The 23,360-nt window shown below is 46.9% G+C and overlaps 4 protein-coding genes across 15 annotated transcripts; 2 read left to right on the top strand and 2 right to left on the bottom strand.

Moving 5' to 3' along the window:
- The first annotated feature begins 33 nt into the window (after positions 1-33).
- Positions 34-13,846, top strand: dnm3a (dynamin 3a). 9 transcript variants are annotated; one of them, XM_061296296.1, is made up of 23 exons: positions 42-265; positions 730-978; positions 1,870-1,943; positions 2,171-2,320; positions 2,384-2,587; positions 2,664-2,762; positions 3,102-3,262; positions 3,342-3,484; positions 3,582-3,717; positions 3,821-3,888; positions 3,961-4,099; positions 4,173-4,259; positions 4,357-4,427; positions 4,506-4,566; positions 4,745-4,810; positions 5,329-5,433; positions 8,711-8,820; positions 11,023-11,134; positions 11,643-11,804; positions 12,372-12,589; positions 12,655-12,768; positions 13,341-13,403; positions 13,603-13,846. In XM_061296296.1, exons 2-22 carry the CDS (start codon positions 842-844, stop codon positions 13,393-13,395), a joined length of 2,472 nt encoding a protein of 823 aa, XP_061152280.1. In that variant the 5' UTR covers positions 42-265; positions 730-841; the 3' UTR covers positions 13,396-13,403; positions 13,603-13,846. The 9 variants fall into 9 exon arrangements, with proteins under 9 accessions (XP_061152286.1, XP_061152288.1, XP_061152287.1 ...); XM_061296298.1 differs by having other exon boundaries at positions 45-265; positions 4,745-4,771; XM_061296300.1 differs by lacking the exon at positions 12,655-12,768 and having other exon boundaries at positions 41-265.
- Positions 13,847-14,000: 154 nt separating this feature from the next.
- On the bottom strand, positions 14,001-16,238 carry pigc (phosphatidylinositol glycan anchor biosynthesis, class C). Its single transcript, XM_061296310.1, has 3 exons — positions 16,107-16,238; positions 15,511-15,742; positions 14,001-15,321 (listed from the first exon to the last, which is right to left on the bottom strand). The coding sequence occupies exons 2-3, from the start codon at positions 15,736-15,738 to the stop codon at positions 14,665-14,667; spliced, it is 885 nt and encodes a 294-aa protein (XP_061152294.1). The 5' UTR covers positions 15,739-15,742; positions 16,107-16,238; the 3' UTR covers positions 14,001-14,664.
- Positions 16,239-16,331: 93 nt separating this feature from the next.
- Positions 16,332-18,905, top strand: LOC133166416 (uncharacterized). 4 transcript variants are annotated; one of them, XM_061296308.1, is made up of 3 exons: positions 16,332-16,830; positions 17,005-17,267; positions 17,338-18,905. In XM_061296308.1, the coding sequence occupies exons 2-3, from the start codon at positions 17,016-17,018 to the stop codon at positions 18,460-18,462; spliced, it is 1,377 nt and encodes a 458-aa protein (XP_061152292.1). In that variant the 5' UTR covers positions 16,332-16,830; positions 17,005-17,015; the 3' UTR covers positions 18,463-18,905. The 4 variants fall into 4 exon arrangements, with proteins under 4 accessions (XP_061152292.1, XP_061152290.1, XP_061152293.1 ...); XM_061296306.1 differs by having other exon boundaries at positions 16,947-17,267; XM_061296309.1 differs by having other exon boundaries at positions 16,332-16,844.
- A 1,792-nt stretch (positions 18,906-20,697) lies between these two features.
- On the bottom strand, positions 20,698-23,155 carry tmed5 (transmembrane p24 trafficking protein 5). Its single transcript, XM_061298203.1, has 4 exons — positions 22,851-23,155; positions 22,277-22,374; positions 22,000-22,180; positions 20,698-21,431 (listed from the first exon to the last, which is right to left on the bottom strand). The coding sequence occupies exons 1-4, from the start codon at positions 23,037-23,039 to the stop codon at positions 21,213-21,215; spliced, it is 687 nt and encodes a 228-aa protein (XP_061154187.1). The 5' UTR covers positions 23,040-23,155; the 3' UTR covers positions 20,698-21,212.
- Positions 23,156-23,360: the final 205 nt, after the last annotated feature.

The following is a 23,360-nucleotide window of genomic DNA, read 5'->3' as shown; positions in this document are numbered from 1 at the left end:
AAATTCCTTTTTTTCTAATTTGCCTGTATTGAAGAAGGAACGGGAGTTGTAATTGTATCACATTAACAAAATATAAACGTACGTTTAGATGTGGGGGATAATTTACACATACTGGACGCGCATGCGCAGACCTTCCGCGCCCGTTAGCTGTCAAAAAGTTTGGTGGGTTTGGTTTTTTTGCCTCCCTGCTCCTCCACCTTTTCTTCCAAGCTAACCGTGGACCCCACTCAACTGCGCGGCTCACTTCCTAAATGTCTACACGGAGGTAAGAAGAAGCGAAACCGTGTGAAGGGACCTTGCGTCAACAAAATAAGACGAAACTATTGTCTAATTCCCGTTTGCTTTGACCCGAAATCTGGACGCTAGCGCTCGTGAACATACAAGTTAGCAAACACGCCCTAATTAAGCCCACGTGAAGAATTATTTTGTCTATTTTGTAAAAGTCAGATAAATTTAAGAGTCCAGTCGTTGTAAATCACTCGAGAAAACGGATAATTTGGTCGCGCCGTTGCTAGGGGCAACAGCGAGATGGGTCGTCGCGTGAGTGTCATGGAACGTAAGACTGGGAGGCTCTTGAACGCATCATGTGACGATAATAGCATTGTGTCTTCCTCATGTGCCGCAACGTGTCCCATTTCTGCTTCCTTTGTTTCTTGTTAAAAGTGTGATTTTTGACCGTCACTTTATCACCTTTTGCCCCCAACTTGCTGTTGATACGCGGCGGGGCAGCCCTCGTGAAAGTTGACGGGGAGTTCAGGGGGGCGTTCCGGGGCTCGGAAATTCCGACTTCACTGCAACTCCGCCGCCTCTTCCTCGACCACCTCCATCGTCGCCGTGCAGCATGATCTCGATGGTCAATCGCCTCCAGGACGCCCTGGGCAACGCGGGCCTGAACTACAACCTTTCCCTGCCGCAGATTGCCGTGGTGGGCGGCCAGAGCTCCGGGAAGAGCTCGGTGCTGGAGAACTTTGTGGGCAGGTAAGTCCCACTTCATTTATTTAACTGCTTCTAACACTTGAATATATGTCCACGTTTTTTATGGGCACAAATTTAGTAACTTCTCATGCATTAGAATGAATTTTCAATAAACAAAAATTGCTGTTTGTGTCCTAATCTGACACAAATTTCATGCCTTTTTGCCGCTGCAGATTTTTTAATTTTGTTCATTATGTGTCAGTTGGGCATCTTAAAAAATGAAGTTCTTTTACTTTCTTTCTGTTTTGTTATACACCGCTAAACTTGTTTTTACACTGACAGTTGGGAATATTGAAATTTGACCCCGAAAAAATCCTGTACTGTCAATAGAGATTTTGGGACGGTCTGTTTGGTCCTGGAACAAATTATTTGACATTTGTTCCTTTGGGAAACCTTGTTTTTAAAGTCGTCATAGAATGGATTGCGCTCCCAGTGTGACAAAACCAACACACATTTTTGTGTTACAGTGTGATAAGCGGATCCCTTTCATTCTGTCCCCAAAAAAGCCTTATGACTCAGTCGCAAATTTCCTCAACAATTTTTTCCCCCCCCAGACAATGCAGCTCAGTGATGAGGAGGAGACCAGTCGAAATCTCCACAGTCCGATTAGGAATTGTTTTAAAGTAACGCCTGAAGGTCTCTCCTTCCTGATTGTGCATTGATATATTTCAGTCCCTTTGTTTGACTGCATGTTGTGACACCCCCATTTCGGGCTCTCGGCCAGCAATGTGATCAAAAGCAGGATGCGGTAAAAACAAACATCCCTGATCAAGATTTATATGGGAAGTAGGAGGCTCTTTTATTTTTAAAAAAAGGTGTGCGAGACAAACGTGTGACTGCCTTGTAAGTTTCCTTCTCCTTTTCAGCGTGTGTTTATTTTTTTTTCTCCGACAGAGACTTCCTTCCCCGCGGTACTGGAATTGTCACTCGCCGGCCTTTGGTTCTGCAGCTGCATCACGCTGACGCCGGTGAGCAAGACTTCTGATGACTCAACGGATGCATGTTGTTATTCATCAGCATGTGCCTGAAGTTGACACTAGATGGCGTAAGAGAGGAAAATCAGTCCACGATTACCAGGCAATTGCTCCTTGCACATGGTCCAAATGTCCCACTAATTGCTCCACAACCACATAACACATTAAATGTACCAGAACTATTTAAATCTGATCTCTATCATGTTCTTCCCTGTCTGTAGAATACGGGGAATTTTTGCACTGCAGGGGGAAGAAATTCTCAGACTTTGATGAGATCCGCCAAGAAATCGAGTCAGAAACTCGCAGGCTGACAGGAAACAACAAAGGCATCTCTCCCCTCCCCATCAACCTCCGCATTTTTTCTCCTAACGGTAATCTCACCTCACGCTCTCATCTTTACCGTCATCATCACTCCAAACATCTATTGGGTGCAGTGCTCAACCTCACCCTGGTGGACCTACCTGGCATCACCAAGGTTCCCGTGGGCGACCAGCCGCCAGATATCGAGTATCAGGTGCGAGACATGATCATGCAGTACATCTGCAAAGAGAACTGCCTCATCCTGGCCGTGACGCCTGCCAACATGGACCTGGCCAACTCGGATGCGCTCAAACTGGCCAAAGATGTCGACCCACAGGGTGAGTTTCTCAACCTGATGTAATTTTAATTGGAAATGTGTTCATTTATCTAATTGACCCCCCCCACATACGTTAGGCCAGCGCACGATAGGTGTGCTCACCATGCTGGACCTAATGGATAAAGGAACAGATGCTCTGGAAATACTAGAGAATAGATTGCTTCCACTGAGAAGAGGTGAGTCACCATGTGTGTGCGATAAGGATTTACCGTGAAGCAAAACCAGGTGTGAGGCTATTTCATACCTCTTTCCAAAACACTTTTAACGCATTATCCACAGAAAAGCCCCTGAAGTCAGTCTGCAGCGCAGAGCTGCAGCTTTAGTCACGCAGCCACATGTTGTAACATCTACAGCGGAATGCTCACAAAGTGGAACATTTGGACTTTTCAGGGAAAAAAAAGAACTTTGGAGTTCAAACCATCACGTTAGTGGAGATATCAGCACTGAGTTTAGGACAGATCAGTGGATTATCGGTATAGAATAAAAGTGGTCTGTTGTCTTTTTTCCCTCGCCAGGTTATATCGGGCTAGTGAACCGCAGTCAAAAGGACATCGACGGGAAAAGGGATATTAAGACAGCCTTGCAAGCGGAGAAGAAGTTTTTCCTGTCCCACCCAGCTTACAGGCACATGTGTGACAGAATGGGGACTCCGTATTTACAGAAGACCCTCAACCAGGTCAGACAGCCCAGAGAAATCAAACGACGGCACTTTCAGCCAATTGGTACTCAATGTTTGTTTATTTTTTTGTTTGCAGCAATTGACAAACCACATCCGGGAGAGTCTGCCTGCGCTCTACAGTCACATGCATTGCCTACTTGTGTCCATCAGTAAAGAAGCAGACGCGTACAAACTCTATAATCCAGATGACCCCATGTGCAGGACCAAGACCCTCATCAAGTCAGTCGGAAGGGTGTTCAGTAAACCCCCACTAGATGATTATTGTTATAAATTCCAAATATATATAATAATAATAATCTGTATATTCTATTTGCAGGTCAGTGCAGCAACTATCCGGCGACTTTGAGAAGTTGATCGAGGGCTCGGCCGACGAAGTCAACACCGTCCACCTGTCGGGAGGCGCGAGGATCAACCAGATCTTCCACGAGCACTTCCCCTATCAACTGCACAAAGTGCGTGTGAACTTGTTTTGCGGGACTCAACGAGGTTCTCGACCAGACCCCGGTTGAAAGATAGGCAACGCTAAATTGCCAAGCTCCTTCTGTTGACTCACAGATAAAGTGTGACGAAAGGAAGCTGCGAATGGAGATCGCCTACGCCATCAGGAACATCCACGGCGTCAGGTGGTTTCATCCTTTCACTTTTGATCTCGACAAAATGATGCCTGTATAAATTTCGACTTTGTTCACCCGCAGGACGGGCCTGTTCACCCCCGACATGGCTTTTCAGGCTATTGTCAAGAAGCAGATCTCCAAACTCAAAATCCCTTGTTTCGGATTCGTCGACATGGTCTGCAAAGAATTGGTCTCCACCATTTATGAATGTTTTAATAAGGTACGAATCCATGAGGGAGTCGCACGTCGGTACCGCGGTAGCTCTTAACTGAAGCCGCTTCTTCTCCCTGAAGCTCAGTTCTTTTCCCAAGCTGCGGGAAGAGACCGAGCGGCTTGTCACCGCCGAAATCCGAGAACAAGAAAGCTCATGCCGAGCTCAGGTCAGTCGCGCACAATTGGAACGGCGCGTTTGTTTGTCATTACCGGATCGCTCGACTATTTAGGGTTCTGGTTCTCCTCCGCTTTACTTGCATTCAGATCTCTCTGCTCATCGACATGCAGCTCGCGTACATTAATACCAAACACGAAGACTTCATCGGCTTTACCAAGTGAGTAAACCGCAGACTGTCAAAGATTTATTTTTTTTTTTCCTCCAGATTTTAAATCCACTCTTTTGTTCCTATTAGTGCTCAACCTCTGTGCCATCGCAGCGATAACAAGATGGCTGGCAACGGTGGAGTGCAACAGGTGAGAATTCAGGCCTGACTGCCAACTATAATTTAATTGCCGCCCCTAGAGCCCATTCGTCGCAGAATTTAAGTTCCAGGCCTACACTGAAAAAAGGCATTCGCAACTTCACCGGTTAAAGTGTTGAAAAGAACCAGTTGGATTCCATTTTCATTTCTAATGTCTCCCCAATCTCCAGGGTGCGGCCCCTCCTTCGAGTCTAATAGTAGGATACCGATCTACATATGTGTGCACAGGATTCTGGGTCGGCATGACTGTTGCAATCTGTGCGGTCGCTTCACTCCTTGTGTTTTTGTCATCTGGCTGACCTGCGCTACTAATGTTGACCTTTCTTCCCCACTTTGATTCATCGCAAGTTTTTCTACCAGCCTCACCCAGTGGACACTGGTTCTTATGTTTGTTGCGGCAATCTCCTGGGAAATGTCTTTTTAGCGAACCTCTCTGTGAATTTATCTCCCCTCAATCTTCACAACTTTTGCTCTATGTTCACCGTTTGGGTCCAACTCATAATCCAGGGGTCTTCAATATACAAACCCGGGCCCGATTTGGACACTTTGGACAAACACATTTAAAGCCGCTAAAGTTTTTGATTCATCTGGGATTTTTACAAAAAGCATAAAACATTGTTAGAAATTATGGGGGGTGGGTTATGGCACCTTGAACTTGTATTTGAGGACCCTTGATTTAATCTGTAGACCTGTTCTCAATGTAGTAGTCTCAAGTTTTCGCAATTTAAACGCTTTGTTTGGGTCCCCTGTGCAGGTCATAAGAAAAGGATGGCTCACCATCAACAACGTCAGCATCATCGCCAAGGAGTTCTGGTTCATTCTCTCCACCGAGAGCTTGTCCTGGTTCAAGGACAGCGAGGTGAGTCCTTCGTTTTTTTTAGAAAAATAAAACAAAGCGGCACATTTGAGGGTCACCGTAGCTTTATTAGAAGAACTCAGCTCGAAACACACGTGCAACAGAGAGAACAGAGGCGGCGTGGTTTTTGGGCGCTCCTGGTGTCAGTGGGGCTGCCATCTGTCTGCCTGTCTGTGCCTGCTGTACAGGAGCAGAAGGTCTGCACAGCAAGTGTAGACAGGCAGACACACCACAACAGTCTGGTCAGCTGACGTCATGGGGAGATGGGCAGGAAGTGAGGTCAGAGCTCATGAATGCTGGGCGGGAGGGGCGGAGCATCAATCAAGCAAAAAAATGACAGCAGCAGTAGATGGTAGAAATACAAAATATGTAACTCACAAATGATCTTCATATCACGGGCTATTTCTTAAAACGGCATCCTTGACCCAAAGTTTACTTTTACCACCTGGATGTGTCACTGAGCCCCCCCAAATCTATTGGTCTCGCCTTCCATTCACTCTTCCCCTCGCTCCCCCCCCCCCCCCCCCCTCGTCTTCCTCCTCTGGGATTTCAAGCATTTGGAACGGCTCACTTTGACACAGCTGGAGTTGCCCCAATCCAAACAAAGACCAGCAAACACACACATGGACACACTCGCGCACACACAGAGGACAGACTTGTATATACAGTATACAGTACACACGCAGAGCCTGATATAAACACACCGGCGTGCAAATGGCGCGGAAAAATATACATTCATTTAGAACCACACATGGTCACTTTTGAGATAAACACAGAACGGCGCGTTCCCAGACGAAGCAGCCCCAGGCGCGCTTACTTGACGCTTACACACTCTAAACTAGTTACTTTATAGCTTTCAAACTTATTTGCCGTGATAGCATCCCTTGGAAGGCTTTTCGCTAATTTTTAAGTACGTGTGAGACACTTGAGTGTTTGTTTTTTTTAGTCATCCACACTATTGCGCAAATCAGATCTATGACAGGACATTCTCCAATGTGTGTGTGTGTGCGTGCACGCATGGGAGCCAAGCGTCAGCTTCCTCTCTCGCTGTTCCTACTCTCACATTCCCGCCCACACTACGTCCACAGACATTTTTCCTCGAATCTTGCCGCTTTTTTTTTTTCTTCTTTACCTCCCCCTCTTTATTCCCCCCTTTCTCTCTCTCTCCCCCTCTCTCTTTCTCTCTCTCTCTCTCTCTGTGGTTGGCAGTCTCCCTGGGACTATGCACATTCCTGGCTGGAAAATGTGAAGCTTTGTCCAAACACCAGCTTCCAAGATCTTCTTGCCCAGAGAAATCCCACATGGCTGTTTCTCCATCGGACCCCCTCCCACCCCCCTCCCCACCCACAACTGCCCCTTCCCTCTCACTCACAAACACCCACTTTTGCACCTCTCCATCCCTTGATTTGTAACAGGCCCGCTCGTTCCACGCCTTTTTTCCTGGATTACAAATGCGCACTGCCGTTCTTATCAGCACCGAGACGATATACATTCCTTCACCCCTGCCTCGGCCGCCCCGTGGGCCTCCTGAGGATAAACAGACGGCTAACTAATGCATACACTTAATCTACACGCCACCCGATGTGCGCGAGGCCTGTTCCATGTCTCGCATCCATTACGCACCTCTCCAGACACAGCGGCCCTGATCTATGACACCACGCGCCGCCAGATTTAAGAGTCGGCAATGCACAAGCCACGCGCGACACCCAACGCAACAAAGTACGAAATAGTATGATGATAAAAAGAATATTAATATATAATATATGTGTATAAAAAACTTAAAAAAAAAAATCCTCCTTGAAGCGTTTCCATGCACAGTCTAACCAATGTGCAGACTACTGTACACCACCAAAATCCTGAACAGGTAGTCTGAACACTGGGATGACGGAGCAGGAGCCTTCACTTGCGTCGTCTCCGTTGGCCTCTTCCCGGCAAAAACTTTCCGTCCATCGTATCCCGTCTCGGCGAGCCGATCGTTTCTCTGTCCGTCATTCGCTCCTCGGGTTGTTCCTCCTCGTTTCTGGGACTTTAGAGTCGCCGCCGTCGTCCCGGGATAGTATCCAGTTCTCAACGTGGCACTTTGACTCATTGGGAGTCCTGCCTGTTAAGCTCGGGAAGGCATAAGGAAATAGAAGAGGAGAAGAGAGTTAGGGAGGAAGCCGGCGGCCATATATGGCTTGACGGGGGGATCAACTTTGGGACCGTCTCTCCTCGCTTTTCCAGTGCTCCTCAAACCCTTTTCCGCATCTCCTCCCGCGAAATTAACCTCTCTCTATCCTTCCTCTTCCTCATCTCTACTTTCTGCCTCTGGAGCACCCTATACTCCATCCAGTCTCCTCCCCCCTCCCGTCTAAAACGATCCCAGATGTTGCTGTCCCGGCGCCAATCGCTTTCTGTCATTTTTTTTCTCTCTCCCTCGGCCTCTGTTACAGGAAGTGGGCCCCTTATGGGAGGAAAAAAAGGAAAGAGGCGACGGAGGAAGAGAGTCGTAGGGTTCAGGGGAGCACTGGGAGGGAGAGGGAAGTCCGAAATGTTCTACCAGTGCATCTAAAAAAAAAAAAAGGGGGGGGGGGGTGCAGATGCAGATGCACGCACACCTGCATGGCCAATGAACACATTAAACGTAGCGCTTTTGAAAGAATTTTTCTGCTCTCCGCGTTAGTCACACGTCCTCCAACTCCCATCCGAGACGAGCTCATCAACAGCTGTACCTTCTACCACAGCGGCCTTTTGGAAGCCCCCCTCTTAAAAGTGGGGGGGTGGGCTTCACTCTTGGAGAAATGTTGCGCGCTGGACCCGAATCTGAGTAATGGCTTTCACATGTGGAACCGACGTCTTTTCTCTTTTTTTTTTCTCTTCAGTTCTCGTTCCCTGCCAGCTTGGGCTCTCGTGTTCCTTGCCTTCCACACCGTCTGCTTCTCAGAACGCTCCTCCGGTTTTCGCCTTTTTCCACACAAGAGATGGCGCAATAACGGCTGATCAGGTCTTGTAGGTGGAAGCCGTCAAGGCGGAATATTGCCGCGATTGCTTTCACGACAAAAGTGTGGAAATCTCACTGGCTCGGTATCATCGTCTGCAGTCTCGCGCACAAGTCCCTCCATACGGGTTGGACGCGTTCTCTTTCAGACGCAGCCTGAAAAATGTTTAGTACCAGACATGTGACTGCACTAGGCCCACGAGTACAAAAAAGAAAAAAAACACCTGTGTCATATTTTACTTCACATACCGCTGTCAAATTTTATCTTACTCTTGTTTTTTTCTTTTTCCTCCTTTCTTCCAGGAGACGGAGAAGAGGTACATGCTCCCTCTGGACAACCTCAAGGTCCGAGATGTCGAGAGGGGCTTCATGTCCAGCAAATTCTCCTTCGCCCTCTTCCATTCTGAGTCAAGGTCCGTGTGTGTGTATATGTGAGTAAATTTGACGAGCTTATGTCCTCGTCACGGCCTTTTTCCGGGAAGATGCTTTGCCCTTCCCGTGACCTTGCCTTAGGGTTGGTGCCGGCGGTGGCGACGGGCGCGGTTTTATTGTCTCCACGTAAACGCAGCATAAACTGCGGGGCGCACGGATACGTTGCCTTAAAGTGTGTGAAACAGATGGAGAGAACATAAGAGGACTTAGGCGGAGAACGAGTGTAATAGGAGATGATTGGAGCAGCGCATATGTGCCGTGTTTGGATTCACACACACACACACACACACACACGACCTGCGTTCATGCGCAAGCGTGTGGAGCGCAGCATACCGACGGGCAGGCTCATTAAGCAACTAATCAAAGCCAGAGAGCCTCGGATCAGAGACGTTTGGAAAGAATTGCTCGACTCACCGCAGAGAAAGAGGAGAAGAACGGGAGAAGGGGTTGAGGGGAGGACGAAAGCGTATCAGCGCCATCGGCCAGGAATGTGTCAGAATCGGTCCTCTGCCTCCGTCCCCCCCGACCAACACCAACATCTCCCCCCTCCTCCTTTTCCTGTTCTTCTACTTGTATTTTTGCTCATTTGAAAAATGTCTTGAAAGCGAAAGCAGACGCGCTTCCTTCGGAGAAGATGGGGAACACTTTTGTATTCTGATTGTCGACCAGCGGTCAGGTTGCTTCCCCCCCCCCCCCCCCCCCGCATCAGATGACTTTAAATTCATGCCAAATTGACGTTCAATGAAAGTTGCAAGCGGTGATTGACGGTGGAAATCGTTACAAATTTTGCTCCGTATGTCCAATAAGGAATCATGCAGGAAGTCCACCATTTTGGTTTGAAGCGGCCATTTTGGGCAAAGTCCAGATGTGCCCTGGTCGTTGGAAACAAACAAGACGCCGGCGCTAAATGACAAAGCTTTGTTACTTCCACCATCTTAAGCGTGTGGAGCATGTCACAAAAAAAAAAAAAAAAAGGTTGTGCGACTACGAGGGCGCCTCCATCGCTTCATTTGTGTTTCGGATCGCATGACGAATACATCGGATGCTCTGGTGGGCTGCATCTGGCCCGGCCCGGCTCGCAGAAAGTTCTTGGACCCTGTTGTGGAGTAATAGCGTTCTGGTACTGTCATTGTTGGCCCGCTGCCTTGACTGCTCGCCACCACACCCTGACTTATTAGCCTCACCCAGTGGAGCTCCGGCCTGTTTGTTAATCTCCCCTCCTTGCTCTCTCTTTCTCCCAGCATTGCAGTTGTCACACACACAAACACACACACAGATTTCACATATTTGAGGTTGCGAGTGTGAGGCGGGAACAGCGAGAGGAGGGAAGAAACAACCGAGTGATTAAAGAAAAATGTCTTACAGATGGGACGCAGATTGCTGGCTTTTTTTTTTTTTTGCGCAGCCAAAGTACATAGATGACGTGGAAGCAAGGACAGAAAATGCAAACAAAAGAGGAAAGGATAGCAGGACACGAATTGAGCTTGTGTCAGTAACCGCAGAGACATGTGACTTTGGCTTCCCGCGACGTCGATTGTTCAAAATCGATGACAATGCTGGAATCGTCAAAAAAAGAGATTTTGTAGAATCGCAAAGCGCTCGTAAGAAAGCGCTGCGGTCACGGTGGACCCGGGCCAAACTTCACGGAGTCCTGGCACTTTTCACGGATTGTAAATTATAATTTCATACTTGACTAATTATATTTTAATGACATAAATATCTGCGGGACACAGGATGGGGGGGAAAAAAAAGTTTCGTAAGCATTTTTTCCAGTACTTTGTGAATAGCGGCCCATAAATATGGTTACATCTGCTTTGTAGAGAAAAAAAAAAAGAAAAAGCCTTCTTGGAATATCACAGTCTGGTCTTTGGGGGTATTTTATGGACACCATATGGACAAACGTATTTGGACCCACTACACAGTCATTGTATTCTGTACAAAATGTTCCAATGTGTATGTGAGTAGAAAACTGAAATTAACTAAGTGGCATTTTATAAATATAGAATTCATAAAATTACAACAGTACATATCGGTAATGCGAATCATTTTCAGGCTCTTCGAAAGTTTTGCAAGATTTGATTTGCTGCTTGACTTTTAAGGGCATCTGTTTTCCGCTGAGTTTCGGTTGAACTTTTGCAGCCTTGTGTATTTGATATTTACCTGAGTTTATGATTTACTTGAAGGAACGTGTACAAGGACTACAAGTTTCTGGAGCTGGTCTGCAACTCTCAGGAGGAGCTGGACATCTGGAAGTCCTCTTTGCTCCGGGCTGGCGTCTACCCAGAGGAGGTCACGGTGTGTACCCTGACCTTTTTTGTAGAACCCCGTGGTGAGGCAGAAGGCGGCTCCTACCTGCTCTCACCAAGTTTTACTCAAATGTGGATCTGATTTTTTTTTTAATTAGGGTTTTCAATATCTCACTCATGTAAATCTGTCTTGGATCGAATCATTTGAGCCTTATGTGTCCCGCTGGCCATCCTTTTCCCACCCGTGCAGTAACCCTTTTTCACCCCCTCTTATGTGCGAAGCCCCCCCCCCCCCCCCATCTTGCTCTTCAGCGCAACATTCCTGGCCAGTGATGTCACTCCAATGCGTGTGTGTTCCAGTCTGGTTCTAATCAGCAGATCCCCGTCTCTTTTACCCCCCCCCCCCCCGCACTTTTTTCCCCCTCCTGCCCACTCTCCTCCATTTTAGTCTCCCAGCTAAAGTCTCTTGACCTTTTCGTGCACAAGCAATTTATCCCTGCATGCGTGTGGGAAAAAAAACGAAAACACTCTCGGGTGGTTTTGTGCGTGTCGCCCAGGTGGACACGCAGGGCAACGGGTTGTCTGAGAACTTCACGGACCCCCAGCTGGAGCGGCAGGTGGAGACCATCCGCAACTTGGTGGAGTCCTACATGAGCATCATTCATAAGACCGTCAAGGACATGATGCCCAAAGTCATCATGCACCTGATGATCAACAGCGTATGTGAAACACTCTTTATTTTCTCACGAGATGTTTAGATAACACCTTTCATTGGCTGCGTCTTAGAAATAACCGTGGAGTTCATTTTTTCTATGAAAATTCTCATAATGCCTCAAAAATATTTGTTTGGCGCCATCTGGTGGAATTTAAGTGCCAATCACCAATGTTAGACTTAATGCCATAGTTTTGTCGAATAGAAAAAAGGTGCTTGGTAGCTTGTGACATCAATTCTAATTCTTTGGTGGGTGTCATCCTTGCAAATATCTGGCCTTCACTGTATTGTTATTAAAAGTTTATGATGGCGATAGTTTGGTAGTAGAACAAATGTATTTTTCCCGTGGGACAAATTCTTTTCAACTCTGCACAATTCTGAGGTTGACCAGTGTACTGGAATGGATTGTTTTCGAGGTTCCACTCCACTGATTTTTTTTTTCCAGTGGCTTAAAAAAGAAAACTTGTATCCCACGTACCCCCCCCCCCCCTTGTAAGAAATGCCATAAAGCAGCATCTGACAGCATGTAAGGTTTTTTTGACTTGTCGCATCTGTTTATAATCCCTCTGGCAAGGTGAAAGAGTTCATTAGCTCAGAGCTGCTGGCCCAGCTCTATGCTTTGGGAGACTGCTTGGCGCTGATGGATGAGTCACCCGATCAGCGGCAGCATCGGGAGCAAGTGCTCAGCAAGCACGCCGCCCTGCAGGCCGCGCTCAACATCATCGGCGAGATCTCCACCTCCGGCTACGTCGCCCCTTCGGACCTCTCGCGCTTCGGCGCGCGCCATTTCAGGTAGGCACCCTCGGCCGCGCTCGCGCATAGAGGCGCGGGCATCACGACTTCTCCACCTAACGCAGCTCCACGCCCCCTAAAAAGTCCACGACCGGCGGAAAGTCTCGAAACCGCGGGCGCGCCCCGCCCGTGCCCGTCCACGCCAACCAGCGGCTTCCCGGCCCGGCTTGTGTGCCCAGGTAGAAGCTGCACGGTTGAGGCTCGTGGCTGTTGTAATTTGAGCTGGGCCCCGCAATGTGTTTCTCATATTGGCGGGCAGAGCGGACCCCTCTCTGCATGCTTTCTACCACGGCCAGATAAAACAGGCCCATCAAGCCCCCCCCCCCTTTCCCCCGTCTTTCTGCTCGCATGTTTTATTGCAGTCCCAGATTTCCCTCATGCAACAGCCGTTATTTTTCTTTCCTCCCTCCCTCCTCCCTCCCGCCGACGTCTTTGTCTCGTACATTTCTTCACTCTGGTTCCACCCCAGCTACTTGGCTCGTGTTTCCTTTTTTCTCCCTGCCTCATTTCCTCTGCGCTCTCCAAGGTTCCTTCGGTTCTTTCCCATTGGTGGTCCACCTCTCTTACCTTCCTTGACCTGTTTCATCTTTCCACATATTGCTAGAGGTGGCAAAAGTATTCACACCCTACACAACTAGATGATGATGTCAAAAAATACTCTGGAAAGAGTAGACATACCGATTTAGAGAAGCAGACAAATACTACTGCAGGGAATCTCAAATTACATCTTTTGTATGTTGTGTTGTTGTAGGTCGGTAGGTGGCTGGATAGATGGATTGGCAAATGTAGTAAAAGAAGAGAAGTAGATGGACAGGTAGATAGATTTTACTTGCACATACAAGTATCTACAGATTTACACAATCTAGCAAGCTGTGTGTTGACGCATGCTAACTAATCTCTCTTCCACTCGTCTCTTCTTGAGTTGTCATTTACTTTGCCGTTGTTTATAACTCACTGCTGTTGTCGAATTTTACTGGATGCACCTTACACTTGTCTCATCTGTTCCCCCGTAGGAGGCCTGCTCCGGCAGCCCCCACCGCCAAATGAGACCCCCAAAGCCACCACCCCGACGACTCCCATCCAACTACATGTACATTGTACATACACGAGCATTGGCTGCTGACCTTTCCTCAAGCCACTCAATTTTATGTAAATATAAATAACAGCTATACTATGAACGGGAGAGATATGAGAAAAACCAACACAACACTATTTTTTAACACTTTTTTAAAAAATAAAGAGCTGTTTTATTTTTCATTAGTATTTGTCTTCAGCTTAGAATATTTGAATGACAGTCAGGCGTCCTTGTTTGTCTATATGTGCCCTGCAATCAAGTACGCCACCTCTGGTAGGTAGATGGCTAACTTTTTATCTCAAACATAATAGCCTAAAAAAATTTAAGCATGTAACCTTATTCTTGTAAAATTAGAAACTTTTATTTGCACAAATATATATATTTTTAATAACAAGGTTCCATAATAATACAGGTTGCTTCAATGGCGACACAGCGGCAATTTCTACCTGTGGGTCAACTAACCTGTAGTTTGTCAGTAGTAAAATCATAATTATTATAAATATTTGTGTGAAAACACTTTTGGCCATACATACAAAATAATTCAATGAAAAAAATGGTAAATACAGTACTGCGGTGAGTGAGTGTGGCTTCTTGTGGCCATACTCTGAAAAGAAGCGTCAGCTATCCAAGAAGGGGCTGTATAGAATATTATGAGCAAATTGATTTACTTTCACTCAAAATTGGGTTCATTCTTAGACCCAGCCCAGCAGATTAGGATGAAGATTGGATTTGGGTTGTAATTTGCATTGTGTATATTTTCCACATTGACCATATCAAATGAGTGCATAGTATCCACAATTTGCAGTAACCTCAACTTTTGAGGTCAATACTTGAGATATTAAAATAGCAGCTTTACCTATAAAAACAAAACCTTTGTGAAGAGAGTTAAAAAACAACAACATTATTGTTTACAGTTTTTCTTATCTTGGTAAAGGCTGATCTCATAAACTCATGTACCTAATCAAGTGTCCAGCTCATGTCTGTTTCAAGCAGGCCTCCTTTATTGGAGGAAGCGGCTGAGGTCCTCGCGGATCTCCGCCTCATCCCACGGCCCTTGGATGTTGTCCTTGTGCCTCTGCAAGCGGATCAGCAGCCAGGGGCAGAGGAGAATCACGCTGGCCACGGCCAGCGCCAGGATGAGCGCCCCGCCGGGCCAGCGCGACGCCAGCCCCCCTACGCCCGCCGCGCACACCCCGGCGCACACGGCGGCAAAGTGACGCGGGGCCCCGTTCTTCACCCGCCTCAGTAGGCAGGGCCAAAGGGCGAAGACCAGGAGAGCGCAGCTGAGCATGGTGAAGGTATGCAGGGCGCCCGGGAGGCGGGAGGCCAGACACACAGATGCAAACAAGGCTGCGTTGAGGGACAGGCTGCCCAGAGGTGAGGGATGGGTGTAAGGGAAGGACACCAGGTGAGCCAGCAGCATGACGGCCGACATGGCGTAGACTGTGTCCGTGCTGACCGACTCTGTGAGCGTTTTTAGCACGGGCGAGAAGCCAAAGATGAAAGACAGGAAGATTGCGGCGCTCTGTAAGTCATCCGAATGAGTCCGAGGTTGGAGAACTGGTTCCGCCTGAGACGCGAGGGCTTGGTACAGTCCGTAGCCCAGCAAGGAGCTCGCTAGGCTGATAAGCAGGAGGGTCTCTGGGGACAGGAGGCCCTAAAAAGACAGCAGAAGACATTATGGATGGAGGATAGAATCCTGACCAGATGTTTTTTAGGCCGGGGACCCTTCCAACGTTAGGCAGAATAAAATTGGTCCTTTAACACTGACAGAACATTTAATTCCAGCCAACCTAATAATAATGATTAAATCTTACTATTAATAATAAAACGATCCATCAGATACCTGCTCCATGTAGAGCCAGAGGGTGATGAAAATAGCCACGCAGGAAAGCTGCTGCCCCACCAAGCATGACTCTCGCACCACAGCCCAGTAACGATACTGACGGATTCCCTCATTCCTTCGGAGCTCTTCCAGGAAGCGTCGGTCCACGTAGTTATCCGGGTACGGCTGGCGCTCCCACAGGACCTTCCTCCAGGCGACGGCTGCACCCGGGCCGTCGTCTGGCCCCATCGCTCTGAATAACGAGCACAGATTTAGCTTTAGAGTGGAAGCTGTTCTGATCAATCTTTTTATGGTCTTGGCCTTAGCACAAAAGGTTTGACATGATCAGGCTTTGTTGTGACAAAACAAAACACGAAAGTTCTCTTTGAATGTGGTCAGGTGGAGATCATAGTTTCCCCAAGGCTCTTTTCCAAAATCTTCTCAGTCTTCTTATGTGCAGGTAGTTTAGGTTAGCAAATCCACCGCCTGCACCATCATCATTTTTTATATTTCAGTTAAAAACTCATGTATCTATCTCTACTATGTTATTATAATTATAGCCGGCGATAAGTTAGTAATGTGCAAATATCGGTAGATTTCGAAGCTTAGCCTCTTACCCGAGGAGAATGTTACAGCTGATTGAGCGTCCCGGAAGTGGAAACGCGTAAACGCAGTCAGTAGCGACCCCTACTGTTGGTATGCGGTAACGTCGCTCAACAGAAACCGAAACAAACTTCTTTTTTGCTCGTCGTACGCAGTGTATCCACGGGTCTGAAAAAAAATCTTAAATCCAATACTTATCATAAACTTCCATAAAGTCAAGCTTTGAAATGTTTGGATTTATTTAAGGACAATTTAATGTAACTACGAAGCGGAACTAAATAAAGGCTACCTGTGCCACCCAGTCAATATTTATCGAACACCAATAGACGTTCTCATGTAGGGTCGTTTGTTTACGTTAAATCTTAGCATAGCAGCGCAGAGAATTTAGAATAAAATCGAATTATAATTTCTGCATACATGGTTAACTACAGGTTTAAATATTGGTGGTTGCAGGACAAACGGTTCAAAGCATGGTTGAAGCCGGTGGAGGGAAATGCATATATAGCACACTGCGCTTTATGCAATAAAATCCTGAGAGTTGGATCAGCGGGAACCAAAGCATTGGAATGCCATCGCAAATCGGGAAATCACAAGGCGATTATGGAACGCCGACAGAAAATTAGCCTCTTCGGGCCCACATCGGGAGCTGCAGCATCGAGTTCCAGAGCGACTCCACGAGCCTTCCCACCAGGATCTCCACCCACACCAAAAGCGGAGGTCCTACGACCTTTTTACAAGGTAGCTAAGCACAAGTAAGCCTGTAGTGCAATTTAAAACAATTTGACCTAACATCTAATTGTGATGAATGATCATGATGGGCATAATGGTGCACCCCTAATTTTCTTTCTATATAGATTATATCTGAAAAAACGGCGATGGATGATGATGATAATGTGAGGTGGATGTGTTCAGAACATCAGAAGATGTGGATGATGACGGAGCTGCAGGATCTGGGGCTGTGGCCGGGATGTCGCCCGGTGCACAGAGCGGGCAACGCCCTCTCTCTGTGGCGTTCCCCCCCGCAGCCGGAGCTCGTCCACCCCGAGGCGGAGCTGCCGTCTCCACATATCTTCCAGCTCCATCCTTTCTTCATTTGGAAACCCGAGGACGAGATTATGGTCAGCTTGAGGAGCACGTACCGGTTGCCTTGTCTGCACGGCTGTCCTCAGACACAGGTGCGTACACTTTGATGCAATGATATGATGGGCGCAAATAGTTCTCTTGACATGGTCTTTGTTGAAGCAGATCGTGTCCGCTGGTGAGGGACGACCCCGAGCAATCGTCGGCACCGGAGGGCAGTATTACATCCTGTCTTCCCAACTCCGCTGTGAGATCTGCCGCAAATGCTGGTTCGCAGACAATCCACGGTGGCTGGAGAAACTGCCCGAGCGTGTCACCAACATCTTGCCGGCTTTGGTGACCTCCAAACAAGCTATATGCAAGACGGTCTTAGATGAGCTGCGTTGCACCAGCAAGTCGCCGTCAGACATGATGGGCCAACTGAACGCGATACTGCACCTGAGGTACGAGCGTGCTCATCTGGCTTATCTCCACGCCGTGGAGAATGCGCCGAGGGGGGACGACACTCCGCAGTCGTTTGGCTCATACGAGGAGCCCGAAGGTTGGTGCGGCGTGTCTGTGACCGATCGCTACCTGAAGGACTGCTTCGTCGAAGGGTGCGTGCGACAGGAACAAGCCATCGACAAACTGCTCCAGGGCACCTTCAGCCAAGTCTTCAGGTCGGACCATACAAGGAAACCAGTGGAGATGGAGCCCGCAAGTGTTCAAGTGGTGATGAAGCCGACCAACGTTCCACCGGTAGATGTCAAGCCAGAGAGCGTTCCACTGGTGAAGATGGAGCCGGACAGCGTTCCAATGAAGCCGCCGCTGTCCGTCACGCCACCGGCCCAGACGCAGCTGGATGTCGCTAATACGCCCGAGCAGTTCTTCAAACAGTTTTTGGAGTCCGGGTATTTCCAGAAGGAAATGGAGGAAGCCTGGTGTCAGGTGAAAATGAAGGCTGGGAAGAAGAGGAAAAGAAAACAGACTTGGCTGATGGGTCGTCTATGTTGTTTCTGCCGCCATCCGCTGAAAGAAGGACCCGAAAGCCCTCACGTTCACACGACCTTCCCGGGTCATGCGGGCAAATATATTTACTGCCCGAGCAAAGTTTACAATCTGTACAAGGACAAGGGCATGGACAAGAAGATGACCTGGGTGGAATTTCAGGCATCGCCTTTCTATGACACAGAGTGGCAGCGATGGATTGACAGTGTGGACAGGACTGGGCATTGTCCTTTGACCCCTAACGTCCACCCGCCCTCCTCTTTTTCAGCTTCCACCAGTCCCAGAAATTCAGGGATGGATTGATGGACGGACGATGCCCACTCTTGAGTCTTAAATGACTGCCTGCTTGTTTGCAGTGTGACCACTTTTTTGTTTTTCATTTTACGTTCAGTTAAATCAGTGCTTCTCAATTATTTTCTGTTACGCCCCCCCCCAGCAAGAAGAAAACTATTCGCGCCCCCCCTCCCCACCGTGACTATCCTAACTTGTCTTGTAAGTCGTAAAATGTTGCACTGTCGCAAATGTGACAGAAGTAACAATGAGAGCGCCACTGCCCCCTGCTGTAGTAAACGCGCAATTACACTTTATTCTAGTACTGCCAAAAAAAAAAGCCTGTTCCCCAGGGTCACACGCGCCCCCCCAGGAATAGCACCGCGCCCCACTATTTGAGAAGCACTGGCCTAGGTGACTGATTCACAATTTGGTTTTGTCTGATATCAGAGATTAAATAAAGAAAACCAACTGGCTGATTGATTTGTTTTAATTGAGAGAAAAAAAAAAACAGCAAAAGCATTTCACTAGCTGACCAGGAGATGGCGACAGCGTGGCATCTGAAGACCATGGATTGTTTGTTCTGCTATAGCCTAGGTGACTGATTCACAATTTGGTTTTGTCTGATATCAGAGATTAAATAAAGAAAACCAACTGGCTGATTGATTTGTTTTAATTGAGAGGAAAAAAAAACAGCAAAAGCATTTCACTAGCTGACCAGGAGATGGCGACAGCGCGGCATCTGAAGACCATGGATCGTTTGTTCTGCTATAGCCTAGGTGACTGATTCACAATTTGGTTTTGTCTGATATCAGATATTAAATAAAGAAAGCCAACTGGCTGATTGATTTGTTTTAATTGAGAGGGAAAAAAAACAGCAAAAGCATTTCACTAGCTGACCAGGAGATGGCGACAGCGTGGCATCTGAAGACCATGGATTGTTTGTTCTGCTATAGCCTAGGTGACTGATTCACAATTTGGTTTTGTCTGATAATAGATATTAAATAAAGAAAACCAACTGGCTAATTGATTTGTTTTAATTGAGAGAAAAAAAAACATCAGCAAAAGCATTTCACTAACTGACCAGGAGATGGCGACAGCGCGGCACCTGAAGACCATGGATCGTTCTGCTATGCCGGTTTAAAAAAAAAAAAAAAAAAACGTAATTAGCTAGGGGTCAAAGGTCAAAGTTTACGGTTCAAAGTTCACCCAGGGGTCAAAGGTCGGTTCAAAGTTCACGGGGTCATGTGCACATTTTCGATTTTTAAATAGAGTTGAAAGTTCAGGGTTCAAAGGTCACCCAGGGGTCACCACGGGGTCACCACGGGGTCACCACGGGGTCACCGCGGGTCACCGCGGGTCACCGCGGGTTCAAAGTTCAGGGTTCACTTTTTTTTTTTTTTTTTTTTTTTTTTTTTAGGTTAACCTTTATTTAACCCAGTGCTTCTCAATTATTTTCTGTTACGCCCCCCCCTAGCAAGAAGAAAACTATTCGCGCCCCCACCGTGACTATCCTAACTTGTCTTGTAAGTCGTAAAATGTTGCACTGTCGCAAACGTGACAGAAGTAACAATGAGAGCGCCACTGCCCCCTGCTGTAGTAAACGCGCAATTACACTTTATTCTAGTACTGCCAAAAAAAAAGCCTGTTCCCCAGGGTCACACGCGCCCCCCCAGGAATAGCACCGCGCCTCACTATTTGAGAAGCACTGGCCTAGGTGACTGATTGACAATTTGGTTTTGTCTGATATCAGAGATTAAATAAAGAAAACCAACTGGCTGATTGATTTGTTTTAATTGAGAGGGAAAAAAAACAGCAAAAGCATTTCACTAGCTGACCAGGAGATGGCGACAGCGTGGCATCTGAAGACCATGGATTGTTTGTTCTGCTATAGCCTAGGTGACTGATTCACAATTTGGTTTTGTCTGATATCAGATATTAAAATATAGAAAACCAACTGGCTGATTGATTTGTTTTAATTGAGAGGGAAAAAAAACAGCAAAAGCATTTCACTAGGGGCGCGCCCCACTATTTGAGAAGCACTGAGTTAAATGTACAAAGGCCTGAGTGGTCAAATGATAGAACTGGAGGTACTGAACACACACACCGGGGTTGTGGTGTGTCCCACGATTGAGGTTACTAGGGAAGGGTCAGCGAAAGTGTGAGAATAAAAAATAAAAAGCATTATTTTAACTTTCTTTTCTGCAGTACAAGCATTTTACATTGAATACAAAAAGGCGCTGCTAACGAAGGACCACACAATACCATTTTTTTTTCCTTTAGTCCAAAACTTTTTATTTACACATTTACAAGTAAATGAATAAATATTTTAACGTCTGAACTTGAGACAAGTTCTGCTCAGTAATCACGCTATATAAATCTCTTTCTGATTGTAACAGTCAGTTAGTAAAACAGATCAACTCACTCTGCGGTGGATTATACGCCTTAAGAAAATCACTCAAATAGAACACTGGGCGGAAGTGTGGGCTGGAAAAAAAATGAAATACTGTTTTTCTAAACTGAAAATTGACAACTAGATAAATGAAAGTGTTGATGGTATGTATGACAAAAGTTAGGCTAAGACCCCCTAAGGATAAAAAGTGAGTCTGATTGGTCTAATAAACTTACAGCAATGATGTCGACAAATAAAACTCAAAATCAATTCAATTCCAGTGGACTGAAGAGCAGAAAATATCCGAGGCTCATTTGTTGCGTTTCTGAAATGTCCCAAACAGTGATTATGTTTTTCTTCCTTTGGAGGCCCCTCCCCTTTCTGAGGTTTGTTACGTGCAAATCTTCCTCTTGTCCTCGAAGAGCGAGCGCACCAAGTAGACCTGCACGCCCGACACCAGCATCATGACCGCCAGGTTGACCAGCGACCAAAAGTTGACCCGGTCGTAGTTGCTCTCCTGCAGGTTGCGGTCGCGGGCTTCGAAGGCGCGCAGCATGGTCTGGATCTGCGAGCTCTTGCCCAGCCGCGACTTCACGCTGTTGATGGTGTCCTGGGTCGGATGGCGAGATGTGAACATCGGGTAAATACGTTTCATCCTTCGAGCTGGAATAGGTACACGACTGCAGCTATCAAATATTTTGAATCCGGGCTCTGTGCTATCAAATAGAAGCCAAGGCTCTTCGCCCCGGTTGCCATGATAATGTAACTTACTATTAGAAGTAAAGGGGGAGGGGTATTGATCCCTGTGGAACTTTGAAGAAAATCCAAACACTGAAAAACTCTTACATTTGGACATGTCTCCTTTAAAGCATGTCGGGCTCAAAATAAAAAGGCAGCTGGGAGACACATTTCCCGTCACTCAGCCTGTGTGCTCTTTGACACAATTCACCAGGGTGGAGCTCGCTGTCATGGCTTAAACAATTGGCCTGGCCCCAAACAGCTAATGGGTGAAAGTTCACAACACCAGCCTGACATCAAATGGAGTTGACCAGCTGGGTCACTTTGCACCCAATGTGGCAAATAACACCACCGGACAAAGTCTACCAGCGGTGGGTCTCCGAAAACGACACAATGATAACGACTTTTTAAAAATCCCAAATGATGTTTTGCCAACTCACCATAATATCCTCCAGCTTCATATCCAACACGTCAGTGCCGTGCACGTAGTCCTTCCAATCTTCGGGCTCATCGTCGGCATCCATGTTGTCCAGGATGAGCTCAAAGAAGACCAGCTTCTCTGAAACGCTGCTGAAGGTGTTGTCGAAGCAGAACATGTAGTCGCCGTCTTCTGTCTCCACGCTGAGGGGGGAAGCCGGTTACGTTAGTCTCTTTTGTTAGAATTTCTCATATAACAAGTTATCAAAAGCAAAGCCTAATATGGCCGCTTGAACTTACGTGTGCATTCCGTCTGACTTGTGATGGTCGCTGTAAAGAATCTGACCAGATGGAGAGGAGATGTAGAAATCCACGTCCAAGCCTGCGCCATCCAATACCTACGATTGACATGCAGTTCAAAAGTGGGCATTTGTTTTCCTTTTTTCATACTTCTCTTCTTACCTGAGGCCTGCTGTTTATTTTATATCCTTCCTGCTATGACTTCATGTTTTCCCCCCTGGCATATTTTCCTTCCTTCCTGTCTTCTGTCTTTTCCTTCCCAAAGTTTTGAGATGTTTTTGTCATGTATTCTCTCTTTCACTGAAACCTAATTTTGGCCTTCCTTCCTTCCTTTCTCTCCTTAAACCTACCTTACAGCCTTTTCCTATTGCTCCTTAACCTCCCTTTTAATTGTGGATCATTCCGTATCTCCTTCCTTCCACCCCAGACCTACTTTTGTTCTAAAATGATGGTTCGCAAAAACCACTGCCATGACATTGTGGACACCAAATGACACCTTATAAGGCTAGCAGAACCATGACTAGATTTCACTTATTTCACTTATAATCCAATTGAATATTCGAATATTCCCAACCTGATATTCTATTTCCAACGAGGCGTCTTTCTTCATAGTCTGGTAGAAACATTCCTTGCGACCGGCGGGCAGAGTGAACGTGAAGTCGCTGTCCAGGGACTGCGAGAAGGCGGCCAGCGCCGAGAACCTCTCAAACACCACGACTAGTAACACCGACGCCACATAAGTTAACAGCCGCACCGTGGCCATAATGGACTAAGAAGAGCTTTAAGTAATGCTAGTGATGCTGTCTTCCGTAGGTGTTAACCCCAGGGGGAGGGAAAAGAGAAACTTCAACTCGAGTTGAGCCCCGAGCACACGCGACATCTCAGGACCCCGCCTGACTTTTCAAATTTGTTTTTATTTTTAATTTATAAAAACATCAGTCGTGTGTGTGTATTTAATTGAGCGAAATGGGATAACAATAGTATTGTATCCATAGGTCTGATTCAGCCATTTTTATCGAAGGCAATGTTTTGGACACCTGTTTCGAAATGCATTCTGGGAAATGTTGTTTTTGAATGTTCGTGC

Source organism: Syngnathus typhle, linkage group LG14 (genome assembly GCF_033458585.1).
Source record: "Syngnathus typhle isolate RoL2023-S1 ecotype Sweden linkage group LG14, RoL_Styp_1.0, whole genome shotgun sequence".
Lineage (NCBI taxonomy): Eukaryota > Metazoa > Chordata > Actinopteri > Syngnathiformes > Syngnathidae > Syngnathus > Syngnathus typhle.
This window is presented reverse-complemented; position numbering and strand designations above follow the sequence as displayed.